Consider the following 20,896-nt stretch of genomic DNA (forward strand, 5'->3'; position numbering starts at 1 on the left):
AGGCCAGAGCGGTGCTCGGCAGTGGTGCCAGCGACAGAGAGCCGCAGCCATGCCGCATTAAATTCCCATAATTTTTGTTTTTTTTTTTACATCTCTAGGGTTTGAAAAACCTAAATTGCTTCTAATTTATTTATATGATTTGACTCACAAATTTCACATAGCAAAATAATTGCATAATGCATGAAACATGTATATATATCGGAAGAAAAATATAAATATAAGGGGTTTGTGCATCATGGGGAATGTTTTCATGCTTCGTGGACGTTTCAAATATTTTACTTTATTTTAAGTGTACCTGATTGGCAGAAAACAAATAAAAGCCTTTGAATTTTGTAGAAGAAAACCTCCTCCTATGATCCTTCAGTTTCTTAGTTTCTGGCAAAAGCGTGATGATAACGTGTTATATGTCTATTTGACGTAATTGTATTTAGGACTAGAGAGGGAGAGAGGCCGGCGGCAAGAGAGAGAGATAAGAGAGAGATTTAATTGTGAGGTGTGTGTTGTATCAACCCTTTGTGCCTTTATTTATAGTAGTAAAATATGTTAAATCCTTACCCTTATATGATTACAACTCTAATAGGATAATAACTACTAAAGAAAATATTCAAAGATATCCCTAGATACACTATAATTTACGCAATCACATTCTTATTATAAATATGACTGCAATAAGACTATCTTTTTCCTGCTACACTTTACCAAAAAAAAAAAAAAAAATCTTTTTCTTGGTACACTATTTTTTTCTTCTTTTAAATAAATGTAGTTAATTTCTTTCATTATAAAAGGTTGCTTTTGCTAATAAACCTATAATTAGGAATATTATAATAAATTAAAATCCTTAAAAGGAGATATAATCTTTAAAAGCCCCCCATTTTCTTGTATGATATCATTTAATCGTTTATTTTGTCATTGTTCAAAGGTCACACCCCTAAAGTACCCCATTCATTACTGTTAGGTTAATTTTGTTTAATTGATTTAAGACACAAATATCAAAATTTTAACAAATCTAACAACAATCAACCGGGGTAGGGTGAGAAACATCCTTACTTTAGAAGGTGAGCAAAAATGCACTAAAAAATTCGAAAATTCATCATAAGCATGCTACTAATATCAAAATCGGTGATTTGTTTAACACATAATTTTTTTCTTGAGACGAACTCTAGCGATAATAAGAGCAAGAATGGTCCTAATTACGGTATATGTACGGTAATATGTTAGGTACATGGCCACTACAACATGCTTTTTGTATTAAAAAATAAGGAGTTTCAAACTCAAAAATATAAAAAAAGCAGATAAGTACATAACCACTATACCATGCTTCGTTTTTATTTCTTATATTTTGCGCTATATCAATTTATACACAATTTAATTTATAAAAAAAATATAACAACCAAAATTCTAGACTATGTAATCTTAGGACCGGCCTAGTTGATTTTGTTATAAATTGCAAGGCTTCCCGTCTCTTTTGGTTTTACATTTTCTCCCTCCAGTGGTCACTGTAGGCTTACGGTTCAGTTTCCCGGATCAGGAAGAGAGTCCAAGAAATCGATCGACGCAGAGAAGTGCAATATACCAGAAAGCGAAACGATGAAGGGGATGAAGGGGATGATGCCATCTCAATCTTCCGTGTAAGTAGTTTCTTCCTTCCCTCTCACATTCTGTTTGGTTCTTTTGAATCAAGAAAAGAAAATTCCACAAACACCAAAGCTGAAGAACTAAACTCTTTTTTCTGTTTGGTTCCCGAGAAAATAACAATTAGGACAAGAAAATGTGGGATTAATGACAACCTAGTTGTTCTTTCAAGTTTTCTTGACCAAAGGACAAATGGGCATTGCATCAATTCTGTTGCCGAGAAAATAACAATTAAGCTGAAGAATTGAAGCGTTCTTTTATTTTCTTTCATTATTTTTGCTGAGAAATTGGAATTTGTACAGGAACTACGCTAATGAAGACGGCTACGACGAACTAGAAGAAGAAAATGAAGGATTGTTGAGGAGAGGCATAGTAGAAGGCTGCCGTGGAATTGATGGTATAGCAGACAAGTTTCAGTGCATGAGCATTCACAAGCGAGACGCTGCCAAACGAGGTAACCCTCCCTGCTACTTTACTCCAGTTTTCTCCGATTTTTGTCCTAAATCAAGATGTTAAGATATATTTGAATCAAAGTAGACAAAAGCCAATAAATTTCCTTCTCATGTATGTGTGGGAAGATCAAGAAAATTGTATGTAGAACGAGGAGAGATGCTGAACATTTGAAAAGCTAGATCAAGAAGATCGTACATTTGTTGTTCCCAAGACAGTAAAAAAGGAAACCTTTTCTCGACTAAGAAAACAAAAACAAGATTTCTGGGCATTCCGTGTTTGTACTTGCTTGGAATAACTAGAACTAGACCCCTAGTTGTGGTAAGCTTGGAAACATTGTCTAAAGTCTACATTGTCCGACAAAAATCATGAGTACGAGTCGTTGAATCAGGAACATCAAGTGAAATTTTTTGGTAAAATATCTCCAATCTAAAGGCCCGTTTGTACTTTTGACCCCGATTGTTTGGCAATGGTAGTAGGTTTAGTAGTAATTGGGAGAGTTTAGAGTCTTTTCTGTAAAGAACCAAAATGCGCATTCAACCCAAAAAAGCCACATACTGGAAGACCATCACCATATACACTTTCCACTGAATGTTGCATTCTACGTCTTTGCCTGCAAAGGTTGCTCGTTTTCTGTGGTGTATCTTTTTTCGATCCACAAGACAGCTTTCATGATTACTGAAAAATTGAAAAATACATTATGTACATTTAGGTGAAGAGATCTCTTTTCAGAAGAAATGTCTGTGGAAGCAAGAGCAGAAGGGCAGAGTTGCAAGGCTAGAGAAACAGCTCAGGATAAGGTGGGAACTTGAGGAGCTCATTGAAGAACAACTGAACAGGTTCCATGCCCACTACAACTTGGATATGGTCCCAACCCGGCTTAAGGATGTTGCTCAACTGCTCATGCCCAATTGGACTCCGCCTGATGAGCTGATCTCCACAGCTTGGCTTGGTGATTGGCGTCCCTCTGCAATTCTGGAGCTTGTGCGTAGCTTGCCCATCTGTTCCTGCTCATCATCATCATCCTCTTCGAACTCTAGTCGCACTGAACAGCTCTTATCGCAGCTCATTTATGAGATTCGGATTGAAGAGGCAATAATTGATGAGGAAATGGCTGAAATTCAATCAACATGTATCTTCTACCTTCCATTTGCTCCGGGAAACATCCAATCAGGTAGAGCTGCCTTGGCTTCTGTTCAGTCAGAGTTCAAGAAGATTGAAAGGGTGATCACAAAAGCTCAACAACTTAGGTTTGTTTACTTTCCCTTGATTATTTTTCTGAATTACTTACCTGTTACGACTTTAAGAAACATGATAGACTCGATCGTTGTTAAGTTAGTATCAAGTCTAGTACAATATATGTGACAGAACATGTGCTGTAGGGTTTCTGCTTGCTAGTGTTTGTTTTCGTGTCTTGGCTTTCCCTCTTTCCATTCCTACCTGATATGCAATTCTAAAATGAACATGCCATTATAACTAATTACAAGATATGTGATTTTGCATAACAGGTTCAAGGCACTGGAGTTGGTGTTGAAGAAGGTACTGAATGAAACTGATGCGGCAGAGTTCTTGGTTGCATTCGAGGGAATTCAAGAAGCAATTCACCAGTTTGCAGCAAACCAGAGGTTCCAAAAGGGTCCAGTCACGGTGCCTGTCAAGTCCTTGGGGTCTAGCTAAGAACAAAGAGATGTGAAACCTTCTAGCCAAATCAGAAACAAGCAGAGAAAGAAGAGATAACAGACCTTTCCAACTGACCATTTTTACTGAACCTGTTTTTTTCGGTATGATATCTTGTCATCGTGTCAGCTCCGGCGGAAATGTAGCAGATGAGCAGAATCCTGTGGGCCAATATTGTGTTGTCTAAACATTGTTTGCGGAAACTCGAAAGAGAATTTTGCATTTGCTGTGATTGGAAGTTGAACATATTATATTTGTAGTGAATGTATAAAGCTTTGTAAGATGAAGATAGTTTAATTCATTCTCAAATTTGACATGAGGTTTGTCGTTCACCATTTGATCTAGCCGCACTTAGTCTCTACTTTGTTAGAAGAGATCCAGAGTTCAAATGTCATGTACGATAGTGTTGTACAAAAATTACAAATTGAGATTAGTAGTGAATCAAATTTAAATGTACAAGTAGCTGGTTTTAAGTTTTTGAAAGCATCTTCCAATTAGCTTTGGCTAATAGTTAGTGACGATAAGCTCAGGTAATTGTGTATTTGGAGTTTGGATTGTGAAAGAACTAAAATGTGTTAAATTGTTGTGAACGGCTTTAAGCTTTATTGGTTAAGCAGGTTCACTTTTGTACTCGAGGTTGAGTTCGATTTTCTTTTTCCGCATTAAAAAAAAATGTCAGATTGCTAAGGTTTAAAAGAATTACATATTGGATTAACCATTCAAGTGTGCAATTCTGAGTTTTTGACCCTAACTTATCCACATCATAATTAAATCTATCAAGTGTAAATGATTTTTATATTCTCATTTTTATATTTTATTTTTTAAGTACATCGATAATTTTTACATTAAGACAAGAAGAAGTTTGGCAAAGCCATACAATGGGCAACGATAAAAAAAAAATGCAAGAATCATCACCCAAAAACAAATAAATTGATATTTTAGCCAAAGTAAGTAATTACAATATGATTTCTTTCCCCAATTACAATAAAATAAGTAATTAAAAATATGATTTCTTTCCCGAAAATTTTAATTCAATCGTCTAACGCCTATTTCCTAACAGATCCCTACTGTTGACAAAAAAAAAGTGTGATCGGAATACGGATGATAACCACGTGTTTCTATATATGTAGTGTGATATGTGTGTTAAAAAATTAATAATTTAAAAATAAAATTTCCCCTTACTTATATAGAAACACGTGATTTATGTTCGGATCACAATGAAAAAGTTCTCCCACCTATCCCGAATATTCAAACCAAAAATCCTAAGACGCGCCTACAGAGCGCGTGCATTACCTCTCCTTCTCCTCTACCACTCAAGTATATAAATACGTGAGTTGCGTAGTATTTCGTCAAAGCCAAACCAAACAAAGCACCAAACAGGAAACTTATCCCCAAAGGCAAAACCCTCTCGACCCAAAATCCCTCTCAATCCCTCAAAACCCTAACCCTAATTTATCTGTAAAATCATCGGATTCAAATCGGAGGTCTGGTTGATTCGTTCGAAATTGAGAGATAGATTGAAGGATGTCTGCGGCGGTGTGCGGAAGCAAGAGGTCTTTCTTCGACGATCAATCGCCGCCCCTCGCACAGAGGCTTCCTCCGTCGCCGGTCCTCACAAAGAGGCAGCGCCGTTCGTCTTCTACCTCTCCCATTCGCTTCGCTGCTCCGTATCTTCTCGAGCAGCTTCGCTCTCTTTTCCCTCACATGGACCCTCAGGTATCAATAGACATTGCCTTGTGCTTGTGTTTTGATTCGATGCTGTGTTTAGTTTTCGATTCCTATTGTTTGTTTGGTTGCTGAGAAAAAGAAAGGTTGGAAATTTTGGAGTTGTAGGATTTTGTTTATAAATTTTCTGGAATAATGATGGCTTAGATTTATTTCATGGTGTTGGGTACAAAAATGATTTGTTTTTCTCCGATTCACGGTAAGCCTGAAGTTTAGACCGTCCAGTTTATATAAAGGTTGATTTTCCATTACAAGGTTGAGCAATGTAGAATTAAGTTTCAAAATCTAATTTTGATTTAATAAATGTTAGCATTTTGTGTGTTGGGGAAACCAATAACGGATTTGCATTGATGATCCTTAGGTTCTTGAGAGAGCATTGGAAGAATGTGGCAACGATATGGATGCTGCCATCAAGAGGCTGCATGAACTTTGCCTAGGATCTGCGGAGGAAACTTCTGCATCTGCCGAACAAACAGCTGATATCGTAGCTAACGGTATGATGTCATTCGTACATTTTCTGGTGCTATACTTTGTTTTGTTGTTTAGGCTTGCGATTTAGTTCATGGTTGCTTCTGCATATGGGATGGGATGATATAAAAGGTCCATCATGGACTGATAAATGAGAAAGTTCATTAGCATGATTGCCTTAATTGTAAAAGTGGTTAATGCGTACTGCTTTCTCTCTTGAAGATGCAGAATGGCTTGTGCATATTTTTGTTGTGAGGGGTTTTCTATTTATTGTGATTACTAGACTGCTAATCAGTCAAGTTCTTTCTCAGTGGAATAGTGAATGGAGTTTATAAATCGTTTATTGTTTCTTTATATCAACGTTCTAAAGAATTACTTCGTGTTTGTATTTTGAATTCTACACTTTTTCGGTTGTTTTATGCCTTTCATCTATTTTGTTAGTAGCGGGGTAATAAACATCACTCTAAATCAACAAATCTTGCTACATTATAAGCAGTATTCTGTGTTTCAGCTTGTTGTATTTCTTATAAAAAAGATAGTAAAGAAAAAGGAAAAAAGTCATTGGAATAGTGTTCTATTTCTGTCATTTCAACTTGTTCCTTAAAATATTTGAACATTGTTACCTGAAATTAATTCCATTAGATTGAACATTCTTTTATCAATTATTGTACAGTTTTTATTGTTTGCCTATGGTATACTTCAAACTGCATATAACTAATCTTTTTCAAGGGTACGACTTTTATTGTTGCCTTCTAATTTTGTAGGTCTATTGTGTAATGATGAAGCTGCAGCCACTACTGAGAATCCATCAGTTCCAAACAACCTTCCTGCAGATGGTGCAGAATGGGTTGAGTTGTTTGTAAGGGAAATGATGAGTGCCAGTAGTGTGGATGATGCTAGGGCCCGTGCTGCTAAAGTTCTAGAGGTTTTAGAAAAATCCATCAGTGAACGTGCTGGTGCTGAGGCAGCCCAAAGTTTTCAGAAGGCGAGTATATTTTTTAGTATTCTTTTTCTTGTTCTGGTATGTGTTGGCCTTGTTTGTGATAATTGGTCAAAGTGTCATTTATGCTTTTGCTCCAAACCTGTAGCTTCTGGATAACAGGTGTAGATTGGAGCTTATAAGAAGGATGATTATCTTTCTCTATAATGATTTGTGTTTACTATTTACAATTATTAGGAAAATATGATGCTGAAACAACAAATTGAAGGATTGGTAAGGGAGAATACCATACTGAAACGTGCTGTAGCTATCCAGCATGAACGTCAAAAAGAATTTGAAGAGAGGAACCAAGAATTACAGCATCTGAAGCAGCTAGTTTCTCAGTATCAGGAGCAGTGTAGAACACTAGAGGTCAGAATCATAACTTTCTGGCTGCTCAAATATTTTTTTATGCTGTTTTTGATTTTCTAGAAGCATGATAGTGAAAGTCTTTTAGCGGCATTAATATCAGGAGCACATAAAAGGTATATAATATCCATAATCCTGGTTCAAAACATAATAAGTTTGAGTGTGTTGAAATTTATATCCTTTTGAAGGAATGTAGAACTTTTAAAATATCTGAAGATGCATGATTTATTTCTTAAATCCTCATTTGGTTAGTAGAAGCTGTTGCTAGGTCCTCTATTGTGAATGATTTGAAAATTAATTCCTAAAGCTGGTATGGAGGGGGAGGTAAGGAGGAAGGTAGTGGTAGAAAACTTACCCACCATGGATACTGATATCTGTTAGATTTCCTATGTCTTAAGAACGATGTAGTAAGAGATCTGAAAAATAAAAATGATAACGGTTTACAGAAACCTTACTGACCATGAATACTAATCACTGTTAGATTTCCTATGTCTTAATATTGATGTAGTAAGAGATCCGAAACATAAAAATGAAAACAGTTTACAGAAATTAAGGACAAAAAATGAGAAAGATGTGGAATTTGTATATTGTACTAAGGGATTCTCTTGCATAGAGTCCTGTTAGACTGCCAATCTCTGAACCACAAGGTCAGGGAAGAATCCACATGGTCAATGATTCATATTAACTAAAGCATCTTATCTGGCGAGAAAACATTGCCTTTGTATCTAGACTAAGCAAGGAAGGTGCATTCTATCTCATTGTAACGTTGTTGAAAATCACGTTTTGGCATTTTAACTAATCATAAGAATTCATTTGTGGTTTCATGACAGATTAACAACTATGCTCTGACAATCCGTCTGAAGCAGGCGGAGCAAAGCAACTCCATCCCTGGACGTTTCCACCCGGACATCTTTTAATTTGAAGAAATAAAAATAAAATGTAGCATCTTGATGATATAGAGTCAGCAATACATGCTGCGTCTTGAGCCGTTTGAAAGTTGTCTGTCCAAGTTTGAAAGTTTGTCTGTCCAAGTACGTGTAGCGTTTGTAGATTGCTGCTGCTCTATGTCTTTAATGTTCCCAGTTTCAGGTCAGTGGAAATTTGTCAAACCGAAATCATCGCAACTGAATACTTTGGTTTATATTGGTGAATTTGTATTTTGATTCTATCAAGTTTGTAATGGAATTTAACATAAAAGTGAGAACATGATTACCGTTGGTGGATATAGTTTAGTTGCATTCCTCTAATGCCGTAATTCCGGCATTATTGACGTAAGAGACCAATTAGCACTGTTTATCTACAAGATTCAGGCAGATGCTATCATTTCCCAGGTTGGGTTTTTTTTGTCATCAGTTTTTAAGTATTGAAAGATACTGTCAATCAAATATGTTTTATTTTTCACCGTTATTTGGCAAAGTAATATGATTCTATGTTACGTTTTGTTCATACTTTTTACTTAATTGTAAAACGACCTTTGATTAATTTTCCCGTCTTGAAAACCGGTATAGTTTGAAACAAAGAAGTAACGCGTAACGCCTCGGATTCAGCGCAAACCGAGCCTGAACATGAGACACTCCCATTCACATTTAAGGGCAAAAAATGCATCTAATTCAAACTCTCCAAACTGGACGTTAACGCTTCCATTACCCCACTTCTTTTGATTTACCTCAGAATACATACTGTAGTTATTAAAATTCCAGAACACATTGATTTGTACTATGCTATTGTTAGATCGTTTGACTTGCACCACAAGTAAATCAAGCTTCTTATCAAGAGATTGTGCCATAGAGTGGTTAAGTCTATGTAGCCAAGGACTTCATATATTTTCTTTGTGTTTTGCCAAGTGATAGCCACAAACTAATCAACGACGGACCTACACTTTTGGTTATTGCTAGCCCATTGTGAGGCCAAGTCCACTCCCTCCCCGATAATATCATTTGTTAAAAAAAAAAAAAATACTAAGAGCATGTTTGGTACTCTACTTGAATCCAACTTTTTAAACTCAAAAACAATTTTCAAGTTTTAGGCCTTAAAAACTTGTTTGGTATGATTATTTTCAAAAACTGAACGCAAGACTAACTAAAAAATATAGTCTATTATCTAAAAACATAAAAAATGAGTATTTAGAGTTTTTAAACTTAAACTTACTCATTTCTTTTCTCTCCCTCCTCCCCTCGCAGTCCAAATCTATCACTCTTTTCTTCTTTCTCTCCTCCTTTTATTTACCTTGTCTCTCCTCCAATCCGTTCGCTTCATTATCTCGGTTATTTCTCCCACTCTTCTTCCTCTCTATTTAGTCCGATTCTCTCTCTTCTTTCTCTTTCCTTCAATCATCTCTTACTTTCTTTCCTCCTCTCTCATATATCTCTCTCTCTCATGCGACCTCCTCTTTTTAGATATCTTTATCTAGTTTAAGTCGTAAGATTTAAAAATTTTAAATCGCAAACCAATCAAGTTTTTGAATCTTAAAGAAAATTGTTTTCAAAAAAATATTTTGAGAAATGATAAAAAATTTCAAATGTGATTTTAAGATATCTCTTTATCTCACTCTTCTTTCATGTTAAAAAAAAAAAATTGCTCAAACAAAACTCGAGTGGGCATGTATTGGTATATACATATATACATACATACAGACACACACACACACATATATATTATTTTATTTTTTATTTTTTGTAGTTTGCACTATTTATTTTCTTCAATTTTCTTTGCAAAAGGGAGAAAAAAAGAATGAGAAGAAAAAGAAATTGAAGTGGGGAACTCACACACCACATAATATCCGTAAGTACACCAAAGACGCTGCCAATCGCACCAACACTCAATCTCGCTAGTCAGCCATGGACATTGCAGCACCCACGTTCCCTTCGTCCCACAACTGATTCGCCTACCTCCAATGGCGGCCGCAGCTCTCTCCCTCCTCCCCTCCTCCTCTCCCCACCTTCTCTTCCCGCCCTCTTCTTCCTCCTCCTCCGCCTCCTCCTCTTCTTCTTTGTTTGTATCCGGTGGGACCCATTTGAGGACCCACAAGAGCTTCGTTTCTCTTAGTTCTTCTTGGCCGTCGTCATCTTCTTCGTCTACTTCTTCATGGAAATTCAGCGCGAAACGCAGCGTTGGGAGAGTGTTTGCTGCTTCTGGCGATTACTATGCCACTCTTGGGGTTCCCAAATCTGCCACCAGCAAGGAAATCAAAGCCGCTTATAGACGTTTGGCTCGCCAGGTAACTATTTTCACACACTGCTTGGTTTTTGGAGTAAATTTGTTTAAGTTACTTCGGAAATTGTAAAAAACTCAACTTTCAATTGTGGGTATTATGCAATTGTATGCATTTTCTCAGCAGCCAAACAACTGGTATCTTTCAAAGTTATAGTATAGTTTATATAGATTAAATGACACAAAATCCATGCTTTTGTTTTGGCATATTTTAAGGAACTTATCAGAACTTATGGCTTGCTTTTTAAGCATTTGTACGTACTTACTAAAATTTTGTTGATGCTTTAGTTTTATGTTAAAAGGAGAAAGCTTTCCAAAAATTTGGATGCCACTGCAATTTCACACGCGATACGATCAGAATCAGTTTTTATTGGAATTATGTTTGTGTCTGTAGTTACTGTATTTTATCCATCTTGAATTAGTAATTAGCAATATATGTTTATAATATTTACGTAATTCTGACCTTCTTATGTATTATTATGCTCTCAAGTACCACCCTGATGTCAACAAGCAACCAGGAGCAACCGAAAAGTTTAAAGAGATCAGTGCTGCATATGAGGTATGAAACTTGCTTTTCTTTATCTCATCTATCCTAATGACATGCTTATCACATCTCTGTAGCAAGCAATGAACTTAGAATATATGATAGATTATATAGTTTTTGCTGTTCAGTTGAATCTTTTGAAAATCCAGTCGGTGCATTCTATCTGTATACTTGTGGTACTCGTTGTTCAGTTATCTTTTATTGGCGTACATTGGTCACTGGAACAAGAAATGTATTTACAGTAACATTCACCTTTTGTCTTTCCAACAATGGCCCTTGTGAACTGTATTGGAGATACTGGTGTTAACAGAACTGCCATAGAAGCGTATGCTACGTATCTGAGTTAGACTCTGAATCCGTGAGCAACAGTAATCCAAACTCACCTTAGTTATTTGTATTGGCACATTTGCTCATAATCTAACCAAGTATGACCTCCGTCTTTATCAGTGACATCACCAATAGTGCAATTGATTTTTTTTTTCTGGCTTTCCTTCATTTCCAGGGTTTTAAGCTTGAAACATGTATGATCTCTTGTAGTCTGCAATCATTTAACATTGGGATTTATGCTTTTTGTTTCCTTAGTCTCCAATGAAGCACATTATCTTGCTTATCTTTTGTTTTCACATTGTTAATATCGTCTGTTGAATTCTGAAGTACAACCTTGTCAGGTGCTATCAGATGATAAGAAGCGATCTTTATATGATCAATATGGTGAAGCAGGAGTTAAGAGTGCTGTAGGGGGAGGTTCAAGTGCCTATACGGTAGTGGATGCAGTCACATAAATTTTTTGCATGATAAATAAATAAATGTGAATTATGGCAGTCACTTGATGTATGTAGAAACTTGCATGCATGTCAATCATATCATTGCACACCATGCAGTGTCCAGTTGTTGGATGTATTTTGGGGCAACGTGGCCTCCATTTGGTCATTCTCCTTTCTGAAATTCAGGTCTTAAAATCACAGTAAACAATAACAGACATGCACTTGCACACACATAGTTTAGAGATAATGAGAGGCCACTTTGCCCCAGATTCATAAAAAAAACAGAGAATATGTATCTCCTAATTAACCTTGATATTCAAAAGTATATGCTACGTCCTCTGCAACATTCTTTATATACATGTATTATTTAAAATGGTATATGCTACTATCTCTGCAACTTTCCTTATATAGCATATTTATTTGAGCAGACAATCCCAACCTACCAATCATTTTAGAGAAGTTATGGTACTTTTAGTTAATTGCTGCTTTGTTTATGTGACAAACCATGCCTGTGTGGTGTTTGCGTAGATTATTGGTCAATATTCTTTCTGGGTTTATATGTTCAGTTGTTGCCTTCTCTTGAACAGGTTGCAGAATGTATATATCTTAGTACCGTATATTGATCACCTGAATTGCATGCCTAGTTTCCTTTTCACTGTAATCAATGGGAGAGAACTTGTCATCCCAGTTTTTTTTTTTTTTTTGTGCGATATCCTATATTCTCATGACAATGTTTGTTTGTTGGAAAAGTTTCGCAATCAGAGCTGTTTCCCCGATTTTAATCTGAGTTCTTTGCTGAATGTTGAATTTAATTAAGTACTATGTTCTTATTCTTTCACATGGATACAAGATGTTTTTCCTTTTAACATTATTATTAGGTATCTGAGTAAACATGAATAAGCAAATATAGAGATGTGCAAGGTTTTCGTAATCGTTTTCTTAATGATAACATATATTAAAGCTTAAATTACTTGATTGTTGCTTGGTATTTTTTTTGCAGATGCTTATTAAAAGTTTAAATTACAAACTTTTACTCCTATTTTGCAGACAAATCCATTTGATTTATTTGAGACTTTTTTTGGGCCTAGTATGGGTGGATTCTCTGGTATGGATTCTGGTTTTGGAACGCGTCGTCGTAGCACTGTTACTAAGGGTGAAGACATCCGGTGAGTTATAATGTTGCAGACAATACACGTATTTTTTTTACTACCACCATTCTCTTCCTGCATACAACACTAATATTCACTTGATACTTAGGAAATCATATTTATAACAACTTTCTGTACATATTGGTTAATTGTGTGGCCTGATTATGTCTGCTCCGATTTGCTACTTAGTAAGCAAGTTTTCTAATAAATTGTTAATTAGTTATAACACACATTCAACTCAGGATCAGGAGAGAGAAGATATCTTTTGTTCTTTACAATGAAAGTGGTTTATGATTATAAAATGATATCATATGGAGATATTCTTACTGCAGCTCAATTCCTTTGCTCTTCATGTAAATGTCTGGGAATTTTATTTTCTTTGGTTTCGAGGATGTGCTTTGAGTAGCTTCAGTAATCAGTAGCACAGTTGTTTAGTGTCCTTTATTAAACTTATGTGATAAGCACAATTGTGCCTTACGAGTATATGATAAAGAATATTAGAGCCTCACTGCTACTTGATCACATTTATAATCTTTTACGACCACTTACTATTTTGAAAAAGTTGTTTTTCTCTACTGATTTGTGGTTATTTTGTCTTCACTGTGTTAGAAAATTTCTTACTGTCCTATTGCTCAGTTATTGTTGTGATACAAAATGAATATACCGTTGACGGCTTTTTAGTTGACTCCTGGTCCAATTATGTTCAGCTATGACTTCACTTTAGAATTTTCTGAGGCTATATTTGGAGCGGAAAAAGAATTTGAACTTTCCCATCTGGAAACATGTGAAGTTTGTGCTGGAACTGGCGGTAAAGTAGGCTCTAAAATGCGGATTTGTTCTACTTGTGGTGGGAGGGGTCAAGTTATGAGAACAGAACAGACACCTTTTGGCCTGTTTTCCCAGGTAAGGGCTTCTGGTTTCTATTTCTATTGATTTCTTTTTGCACTTATCTGATATTTTGTGCATATTCGTATCAAATCAAAATCAGAAACATTTGTTTAGTGTGATTTCTCAAGGGTTATCTCCTAGTGTTTTAACTACTTAGTTGCCTATGGTTTAGAAATTTTTCCAGTTTTGCATTCAATCCAGTTTAAATTCTTTAATGACTGATTGCATCTCTAAAGAGTAGCTTGATTGTTGGTATTATTTTACAATAGAACTGGATAAATGTTTTTGCACTAGATAGCACCAACTGGCGATAAGACAAGAAAACATTGTTTGAGGTAAATTTGGATGTGATGAATACATCAGTAAGGAAAGGTATGGTTTACTCAGGTGGTATTCTGCACACGGGAAGGCCAAACGTTGAACGGTTTGTGGTAGTGAGAAATGAAATTATAGCCAATTCTTGACCTCGTAAATGGAACTGATTGCTCAAGTGGCCTCATTTAGTTCTACACGTTCATGAATGTAATAAATCTGCGATACATTTGATGTAGTTACATGTTAGGTTCGTTTTTAAGTTTATGTATTAGCTCTATGTGGAACTGATTGCTCAAGTCAGCAACTATTTGTGGCCACGGGATTATATTTAAGTTTATATTGCATCACTCGGGTATAAGCACCCTGTATTCTATGCAAAACTAGTTACATGATTATTTGAATTATCTTTTTGTTCATGTTAGGTTTCCGTATGTCCAAATTGTAGTGGAGATGGGGAAGTCATTTCTGAATACTGTCGGAAGTGCTCTGGTGAAGGACGTGTTCGTGTTAAGAAAAGTATTAAAGTTAAAGTTCCTCCTGGTGTTAGCACAGGAAGCATTCTGAGAGTTGCTGGAGAGGGAGATGCCGGGCCGAAAGGGTAGGTGGCTGAATTTCATTTTGTTTTTTACCATGCATTTTCAAGGTATTGTCTTTGTTTAACTGTAAGGTAGATATTCTGTAATATACGAATAGAAAAAGTATGAAGTTCTCCTTCATTCATGCTTTCAAGCATATACAAGGTGCATATTCAATGTTTTCAATTAAAAATTTGTTACAATTTATTTTTTTTGGTTGTGTCGATACAACATTAACTACTTTGTGGGAGCACTATAGATGCTACGAAGTTTATAGAAGGCTCACAAAAAGCATTACAACAGTAAAATCATGTGAAGATTCTCATCTAAAACAAAAGTCATGTGAAGATGATTGAGACATTAAAGACCTATTCATCTTATTTATACAGTTTTTTTCCCTTATGTTCTTTTCTTAGTCCTGTTTTTCAATCATAATTTATGTCATATGGACTTTGCATGTGTACTGTTTCAAATTTGGATATTGTTTCAAACCATTCTTTTGTTCGCTGCTTGTCATGTTGACCTCCGTACGTACTTTACGGAAAATTGAAGTCGTTGTGTTACCCAGTCCAATGTGTTGAGGATTTAGTATTCTTAAGTATTATAGCCTCCTGGATTCTGTCATTTATCTTAATGTACGCTCCAGCCACTCTGATAGAACATTAAATGTTTCTTCCTCTCCTTGAGAAAGTACTTTTTTGGGTGAAGAAAATTTATAATTAAAAAATTCACTAATTATTATTTGTGCACATAACTTCAGAGTGTAGATATATGCGTCATACTGTGATACAAAGTTTATAACCAATTGCTGATCTTGTTATACCATCAGGGGCCCTCCCGGGGATCTTTATGTATATCTTGATGTTGAAGAAATAGAAGAAATTCAAAGAGATGGCATAAATCTCTCCTCAAAAGTTTCTATCAGCTATCTGGATGCAATATTGGGGGTTGCTGTTAAGGTATAGTTTGTTATTTTTATTCAGCATAACATTAGACAAACTCCTGCTTCCATTTAATTGTTATTTGTATCTCACAGAAAACATATCTCACAAGCCTTGGAGTAGTAGAAAACCTTAAATTATACTATTGTTTACGTGTATTTTTTTCATGACCGATCTATTGAATTTCTGGCATCTGAAATAGGTCAACACAGTTGAAGGGGTTACCACACTACAAATCCCACCAGGCACCCAACCTGGGGATATTCTTGTCCTGGCAAAAAAGGGAGTGCCTAAGCTGAACAAACCATCAATACGTGGCGACCACATATTTACAATTAAAGTAACAATACCAAATCGTATCAGGTATACATTTTTCTCTTTTTCTTTCTATTTTCATTGTTACTGGGTAGCTGTAGCGGATTTGCCACAAATTCATCTCCCTGTATTGTTGCGACTTAAATGTATTGTTACAGACTTCAAATACTCAAAAGTTTTGGTGAATGCTTTTTGGCAATATGTCAGCTCTTCTAGTGGTAGAACATCCATGAGAAATTAAAAAGACACGAATATCATTAAGAGACACAATATAAAAGAAACATGAATACGATAGTAGCTTGTAAATATATTAAATGACTTAACTTGGAAAGTAAAAAGGAAATGTTAAAAGGTGGATGAACACTACTGGGAATGTTGTCAGCTATCATCATTCGGTACATGTGGTGCTGTGGAAGCACACTCATGAAGACAGAAACGAGTATTGGTTGGAGAGAAGGGGCATGGTTGTTTGCTCGATTCACAAATAATAAACATCAAAGAGATCTTTAAGCTTCTATTTTCTTGTATACATGCATTCTCTAAAGAATGGGAGTTTTTTGAAATATTAACCGACATTTTTCATTCATTTATAGTTCCAAGGAGCGTGAATTGCTGGAAGAACTTGCTTCACTGAGTAATACTACTGCCACACGTTCACGTACTCGCCCTAAAGTGCCGCCAGCTAGTAAGTAATCGCTTTGTCGTTTGAGGATGTTTTCTTTGCTTGCGCATGTTACAAACACTTTAGTTTCAGGTTCAGTGTACAGATTTATGATTTATCTGACTTGACTTTGATGCTTTTGCTTCTGCAGCAACTAGTACGGAAACTGAGGTGGGAGCGGTTGGGGAGAAAACAGAGGAAGGAGGAGATCAAGATGACCCATGGAAGAAGTTAAAAGACTTTGCAGGGTAAATCTCTCTCTGTCTCTCTCTCTTTCTCTCTCTCTCACACATACAATGATATCTTTCACGCACTGAGTATTTATGCAACTTAACTGCGGTCACTAATTACCGAGTGAAAATTCTACATCTGTTTCTAAAAAGTATAAAAAGATATGGAAAAGGCGGTTGATATTTATTTCCTGGAGGTACTCTGTTATTTGTGGCATATCCAGATATGTATAAGCTCATGAGATGCTTTTTTTTTTTGTGTAAATTAATAGTCGCTTCAGATGTATATTTTCTGTCATATTTGCTTTTATCTTCTCTTCATTAAAGCACTCATCATCTGCACAACAACTGACCAAAAGAGTTTATCGAATTTTCAGGTCTGTTGCAAATGGTGCCCTAAAATGGCTGAGAGACAACCTCTAGTCTGGTGTGTTTATGAAGTTTCCTCCAAATTTGCCCAAATATTCGGCTATATATATTTTTCTTCCTCCCAGAAGGGGTACTGGACGAGGCCGTGCAGCCAAAATGTCTCCACTGTTTTACAGAAATTAACTTGCCAGCGTTGCAGTGAAGATCTTGAATTGTGCGGTAGGCGACATTGTTTTTATTTGTTGCATTTTACATTTGTCAAATAATATACAAAATCAGCTGCTGCGTCTGCGTGCATGAACTGATTTGTATCATCTAGCAGGCTAGAGGGGCATCAAATTCTTGTCAATGAAACTCAATTTCAGACTCAACTTTTCTGGAATTTCATGTTTTTTTTGGTCAATGAATTTCTTTCACGGTTATTGTTTGTCAACAGTATTTACCATCGGTCGGTGATGTTTACAAATACGTATAATTTGGTTGTGAGGAAGTACTGATGATTTTCCGAATCATGCGACGTAGTCTCATAGGTTTTCGTCACTCCTTTGCTTCTGTGTCTTGGTTCACAGATTTCACACCTATGACAAAAGCTTCTTTGGTCCATTCTCTTCTCCGCGTCATCTCAAGCTTAGGCGCTCGAGTGCTTCCGTGGTCGTTGCCCTAGGCGGCACTTTGTTTTGTAGTTCCTCTTCCAAAAATCAGATCAGAACCTTGATTGTACTAAGATACAGGCGAAAAAGTAAAAGGAAAACTAACGAAAAGTCTAAAAAAACTCTTCTTTTAACGAAAATCCCTTTTTAAAGGTATAGTGAATAGTGCCATTTAAATGTAAAAATGTGATTTTTCGTTAAAAATGAACAATCCCGTGAGTGTTTTGTTAAAACTCCCAAAAGTAAAACAGAACCGATGGAATTGCAAAAGATCGATCTAAACGATCTAAGTCGACTTTCCCTACACTACTTGATACTTGAGAAACCTAAAATTACAAAGAAATGTAAACATCTTAAGTTTAGCAAGTTTAACTCTTCCATTTGATTGATCATACTGGTCAGGTCATGTCGATCATGCCCTGCCCTGACAAGCTGATCGACATGACCTGACAAGCTGATCTCGATGAAAGCGCTGAAGCTTGGAAATCAAGGTAGAAAAAATTAATAAAAGAACAAAGTACAGAATAGAGCCGGGAATCGAGGAGAAAATTGACATGTATACAATAGATACAGGCATCGAGGAAGTACACAATAGAGACGGATTTGCTCCGATAACATTAAAAAATAATAAGAATGTACCACGACTAGGATCAGTGCTAAATTGGTGAACTACATTCCTAGCTTCGGCCCTCCGCACGGCTTTGCTTGATCAAAAGCAAAACAGCTACAACAATAGGCATGAATATCATGATAAGAGCCTGGACGATATTGGGTCTAGTTATCTCAGGCAAAACTACGCTTCCGTACTTTATTACCGCTGCAGCCACAAGGGAACCGGCTACCACCTTCCCCAGATATTCCAAATCGTCCTGTTTACACAAAAGGAAACATTTACAATTCAGAATATTCTCAAATCATTTGTATGTTTCGAGACCACAGAATTTCATAGATAACAGAAGACATAAGGCATCTTTTAAGTTTCAGGTTTTCTGATTAGTTAGAACTGGAAGCAATTTTTAGCAGATTTATGATAACTTCTTTACACATAAATCACGTTCTCTTGTTGGCCGCTGATATTCCATCTTTTCCCTTCGTTTTGGCAACCAGACTAAATCCTTGATGCCACGACGCCAACTGTGACCATGGTATTAGATCGAAATGCAGCTTAGTTTCTGTTCTATTTTTCAGAAGACATATTAAGCAACCCTATTCTTCAAAAATGAAAAACAATCAAAACTACTAAGGATGTCGCTTTCTTCACTCTATTTTCCCTGGTATGAGATACCTACTCAAAATGTACTACGACAATTCAAACATGTAAGATAGGTTTGTCGAAAATACTTCTCTAGAACTGTGTAAACAACTGAACACAAACTAGTGAATTTGAAATCATTCATGAAAGAGAACAAACTTACGCTTATAAACAACATAATCTTGACACTCTGATTGTTTATGTTTAGATAAGCAAGCAAAATAGAACAGGGCTGATCAGAAAAAAAAACTCGCAAGAAAGTGAAATCCCCAGAGGAAAACAAATTCATGTCCATAATGCTAACAAAGCCATCATACATTTTAATTGAGCCTAAAACTCTACTGGACGGTGGACATAGATTTCTCATGCACATACTGACGCTTGCATCTCTTTTCAAACTATTTGAGTGAATTACCAAAGAAAATAAATGCCGAATCTGGAGAATTCATATTCAACATTCAACCCACTAATCATATCGACATTTGACTGAAATGCTTGTGTGAAAATGTTTTTGGGTTTCAAAAGCACTTCAAGTGCTTTTTGGGAGAAGCACTAGTTACATGCTTCTTGCAGGAAGCACTTCGAGTGCTTTTCAGAATTCACTTGCATTTTTAGTAAGGATTAGTTTCAAAAGCATTTTTATCAAAAGCGCTTCCAGTCATTTGAAAAGCACTTCCAAACACACCCTTCTACTACCTAGTGATAATCTGCTTATACCAAATGACCAAACTTGTTTTCTATCTCAGAAATTAACTCATTAATTCCCCTGCAGAACCTAGCTTGTAATAGTGCAATATTTAAATTAAAAAACCCAGAAATTATTAAACCATCAAAATTCAATAGATTTTCGGACGTTTGTATATAGGGCAGAGTTTCTAATCTGTCTAAAACAACAGTAAGATGTACCAATTTACCTTCAATTTGGAGCCTCAATATTTACTCGCAGTGGCCAAAATTAATCAAAAAAGGAAAAGGGGTAAATGGATATACCTCAGAGATCAAACCGCTGCCATTGTTACCCACGTTTGAATTCACTTCTTCTTCCTCACCTCCTCTTTGAGGGTCAAGAGCTCGGATAGGGAAATACCCCTTTACCCTTGTGGAAGATAAGCAATTGGGGTAGTGGATGGCAAATTTCGTGTAACTCGTGAACTTCTGTGCGGGCCGTAGCCGCCGTTGATCAGACCCGGACGAGTATCGGAGGCTGGAGGCTCCTGTCACCGTAGCTGAGGCAGTTGCCACCACCATTTCTGTGTGGCTGACACTTGGACTTAATAAGTGTATGTCACTCCATTCATTGCCTAAGTTTTTAATTTATCCACATGTGTGCCTTGAATTTGTTTCATTTTTTCAGTAAATTTAAATTATCATTTGATACTTTTATGGTTTGCTTATCTTTTTTAATCTCTTTCCTTGATAAAATTTTGGTTAAACTTGTATTGAAAAAAATTAATTATACTTAGCATTAGTATTATTATCATATGAATTTGAAGTAAATTATAGTAATAGTCCCTTAATTTTAACTCAATTAAAGTAATGATCCCTCAACTAAAAATTCATTACCAGTGATCTCTCAACTCATCAAACCGTGCAACTATGATCCATCAACTAAAAATTCATTACCGTTGACCCTCAACTTTGATCCAACTGGATAAATGATCCCTCAACTTTAACTCAATTGGAGCAATGGTCCATTAACTTTAATCAAATGGTAGCAAGGGTTATTCCAACATA

General features: G+C 36.1%; 4 protein-coding genes across 4 annotated transcripts; 3 read left to right on the forward strand and 1 right to left on the reverse strand.

The window, feature by feature from the left end:
* The first annotated feature begins 1,415 nt into the window (after nucleotides 1-1,415).
* Nucleotides 1,416-4,075, forward strand: LOC103437284 (uncharacterized). The gene is made up of 4 exons (XM_008375759.4): nucleotides 1,416-1,628; nucleotides 1,935-2,086; nucleotides 2,795-3,332; nucleotides 3,591-4,075. Exons 1-4 carry the CDS (start codon nucleotides 1,588-1,590, stop codon nucleotides 3,757-3,759), a joined length of 900 nt encoding a protein of 299 aa, XP_008373981.1. The 5' UTR covers nucleotides 1,416-1,587; the 3' UTR covers nucleotides 3,760-4,075.
* A 918-nt stretch (nucleotides 4,076-4,993) lies between these two features.
* LOC103437285 (uncharacterized) lies at nucleotides 4,994-8,523 on the forward strand. The gene is made up of 5 exons (XM_008375760.4): nucleotides 4,994-5,475; nucleotides 5,846-5,978; nucleotides 6,717-6,937; nucleotides 7,130-7,303; nucleotides 8,131-8,523. Exons 1-5 carry the CDS (start codon nucleotides 5,284-5,286, stop codon nucleotides 8,215-8,217), a joined length of 807 nt encoding a protein of 268 aa, XP_008373982.1. The 5' UTR covers nucleotides 4,994-5,283; the 3' UTR covers nucleotides 8,218-8,523.
* A 1,454-nt stretch (nucleotides 8,524-9,977) lies between these two features.
* LOC103437286 (uncharacterized) lies at nucleotides 9,978-17,682 on the forward strand. The gene is made up of 11 exons (XM_008375761.4): nucleotides 9,978-10,517; nucleotides 11,001-11,069; nucleotides 11,723-11,815; nucleotides 12,866-12,984; nucleotides 13,674-13,869; nucleotides 14,592-14,767; nucleotides 15,574-15,703; nucleotides 15,888-16,048; nucleotides 16,594-16,685; nucleotides 16,813-16,909; nucleotides 17,269-17,682. Exons 1-11 carry the CDS (start codon nucleotides 10,194-10,196, stop codon nucleotides 17,312-17,314), a joined length of 1,503 nt encoding a protein of 500 aa, XP_008373983.1. The 5' UTR covers nucleotides 9,978-10,193; the 3' UTR covers nucleotides 17,315-17,682.
* Nucleotides 17,683-18,447: 765 nt separating this feature from the next.
* On the reverse strand, nucleotides 18,448-20,495 carry LOC103437287 (uncharacterized). The gene is made up of 2 exons (XM_008375763.4): nucleotides 20,153-20,495; nucleotides 18,448-18,779 (listed from the first exon to the last, which is right to left on the reverse strand). Exons 1-2 carry the CDS (start codon nucleotides 20,408-20,410, stop codon nucleotides 18,588-18,590), a joined length of 450 nt encoding a protein of 149 aa, XP_008373985.1. The 5' UTR covers nucleotides 20,411-20,495; the 3' UTR covers nucleotides 18,448-18,587.
* Between the last annotated feature and the right edge of the window lie 401 nt (nucleotides 20,496-20,896).

This window comes from Malus domestica, chromosome 17 (assembly GCF_042453785.1).
Source record: "Malus domestica chromosome 17, GDT2T_hap1".
In the NCBI taxonomy this organism is placed as follows: Eukaryota; Viridiplantae; Streptophyta; class Magnoliopsida; order Rosales; family Rosaceae; genus Malus; species Malus domestica.

Coding starts and splice junctions, on each gene's coding strand:
- LOC103437284 (XM_008375759.4), top strand. CDS start 1,588: ATGAAGGGGATGAAGGGGATGATGCCATCTCAATCTTCCGT. Junction 2,087..2,794: donor GCGAGACGCTGCCAAACGAG/GTAACCCTCCCT, acceptor ATGTACATTTAG/GTGAAGAGATCTCTTTTCAG. Junction 3,333..3,590: donor ACAAAAGCTCAACAACTTAG/GTTTGTTTACTT, acceptor TTTGCATAACAG/GTTCAAGGCACTGGAGTTGG.
- LOC103437285 (XM_008375760.4), top strand. CDS start 5,284: ATGTCTGCGGCGGTGTGCGGAAGCAAGAGGTCTTTCTTCGACGATCAA. Junction 5,476..5,845: donor TCCCTCACATGGACCCTCAG/GTATCAATAGAC, acceptor GATGATCCTTAG/GTTCTTGAGAGAGCATTGGA. Junction 5,979..6,716: donor AGCTGATATCGTAGCTAACG/GTATGATGTCAT, acceptor CTAATTTTGTAG/GTCTATTGTGTAATGATGAA.
- LOC103437286 (XM_008375761.4), top strand. CDS start 10,194: ATGGCGGCCGCAGCTCTCTCCCTCCTCCCCTCCTCCTCTCCCCACCTT. Junction 15,704..15,887: donor TATTGGGGGTTGCTGTTAAG/GTATAGTTTGTT, acceptor CATCTGAAATAG/GTCAACACAGTTGAAGGGGT. Junction 16,910..17,268: donor AAGTTAAAAGACTTTGCAGG/GTAAATCTCTCT, acceptor TCGAATTTTCAG/GTCTGTTGCAAATGGTGCCC.
- LOC103437287 (XM_008375763.4), bottom strand. CDS start 20,410: ATGGTGGTGGCAACTGCCTCAGCTACGGTGACAGGAGCCTCCAGCCTC. Junction 18,780..20,152: donor GCAGCGGTTTGATCTCTGAG/GTATATCCATTT, acceptor TTGTGTAAACAG/GACGATTTGGAATATCTGGG.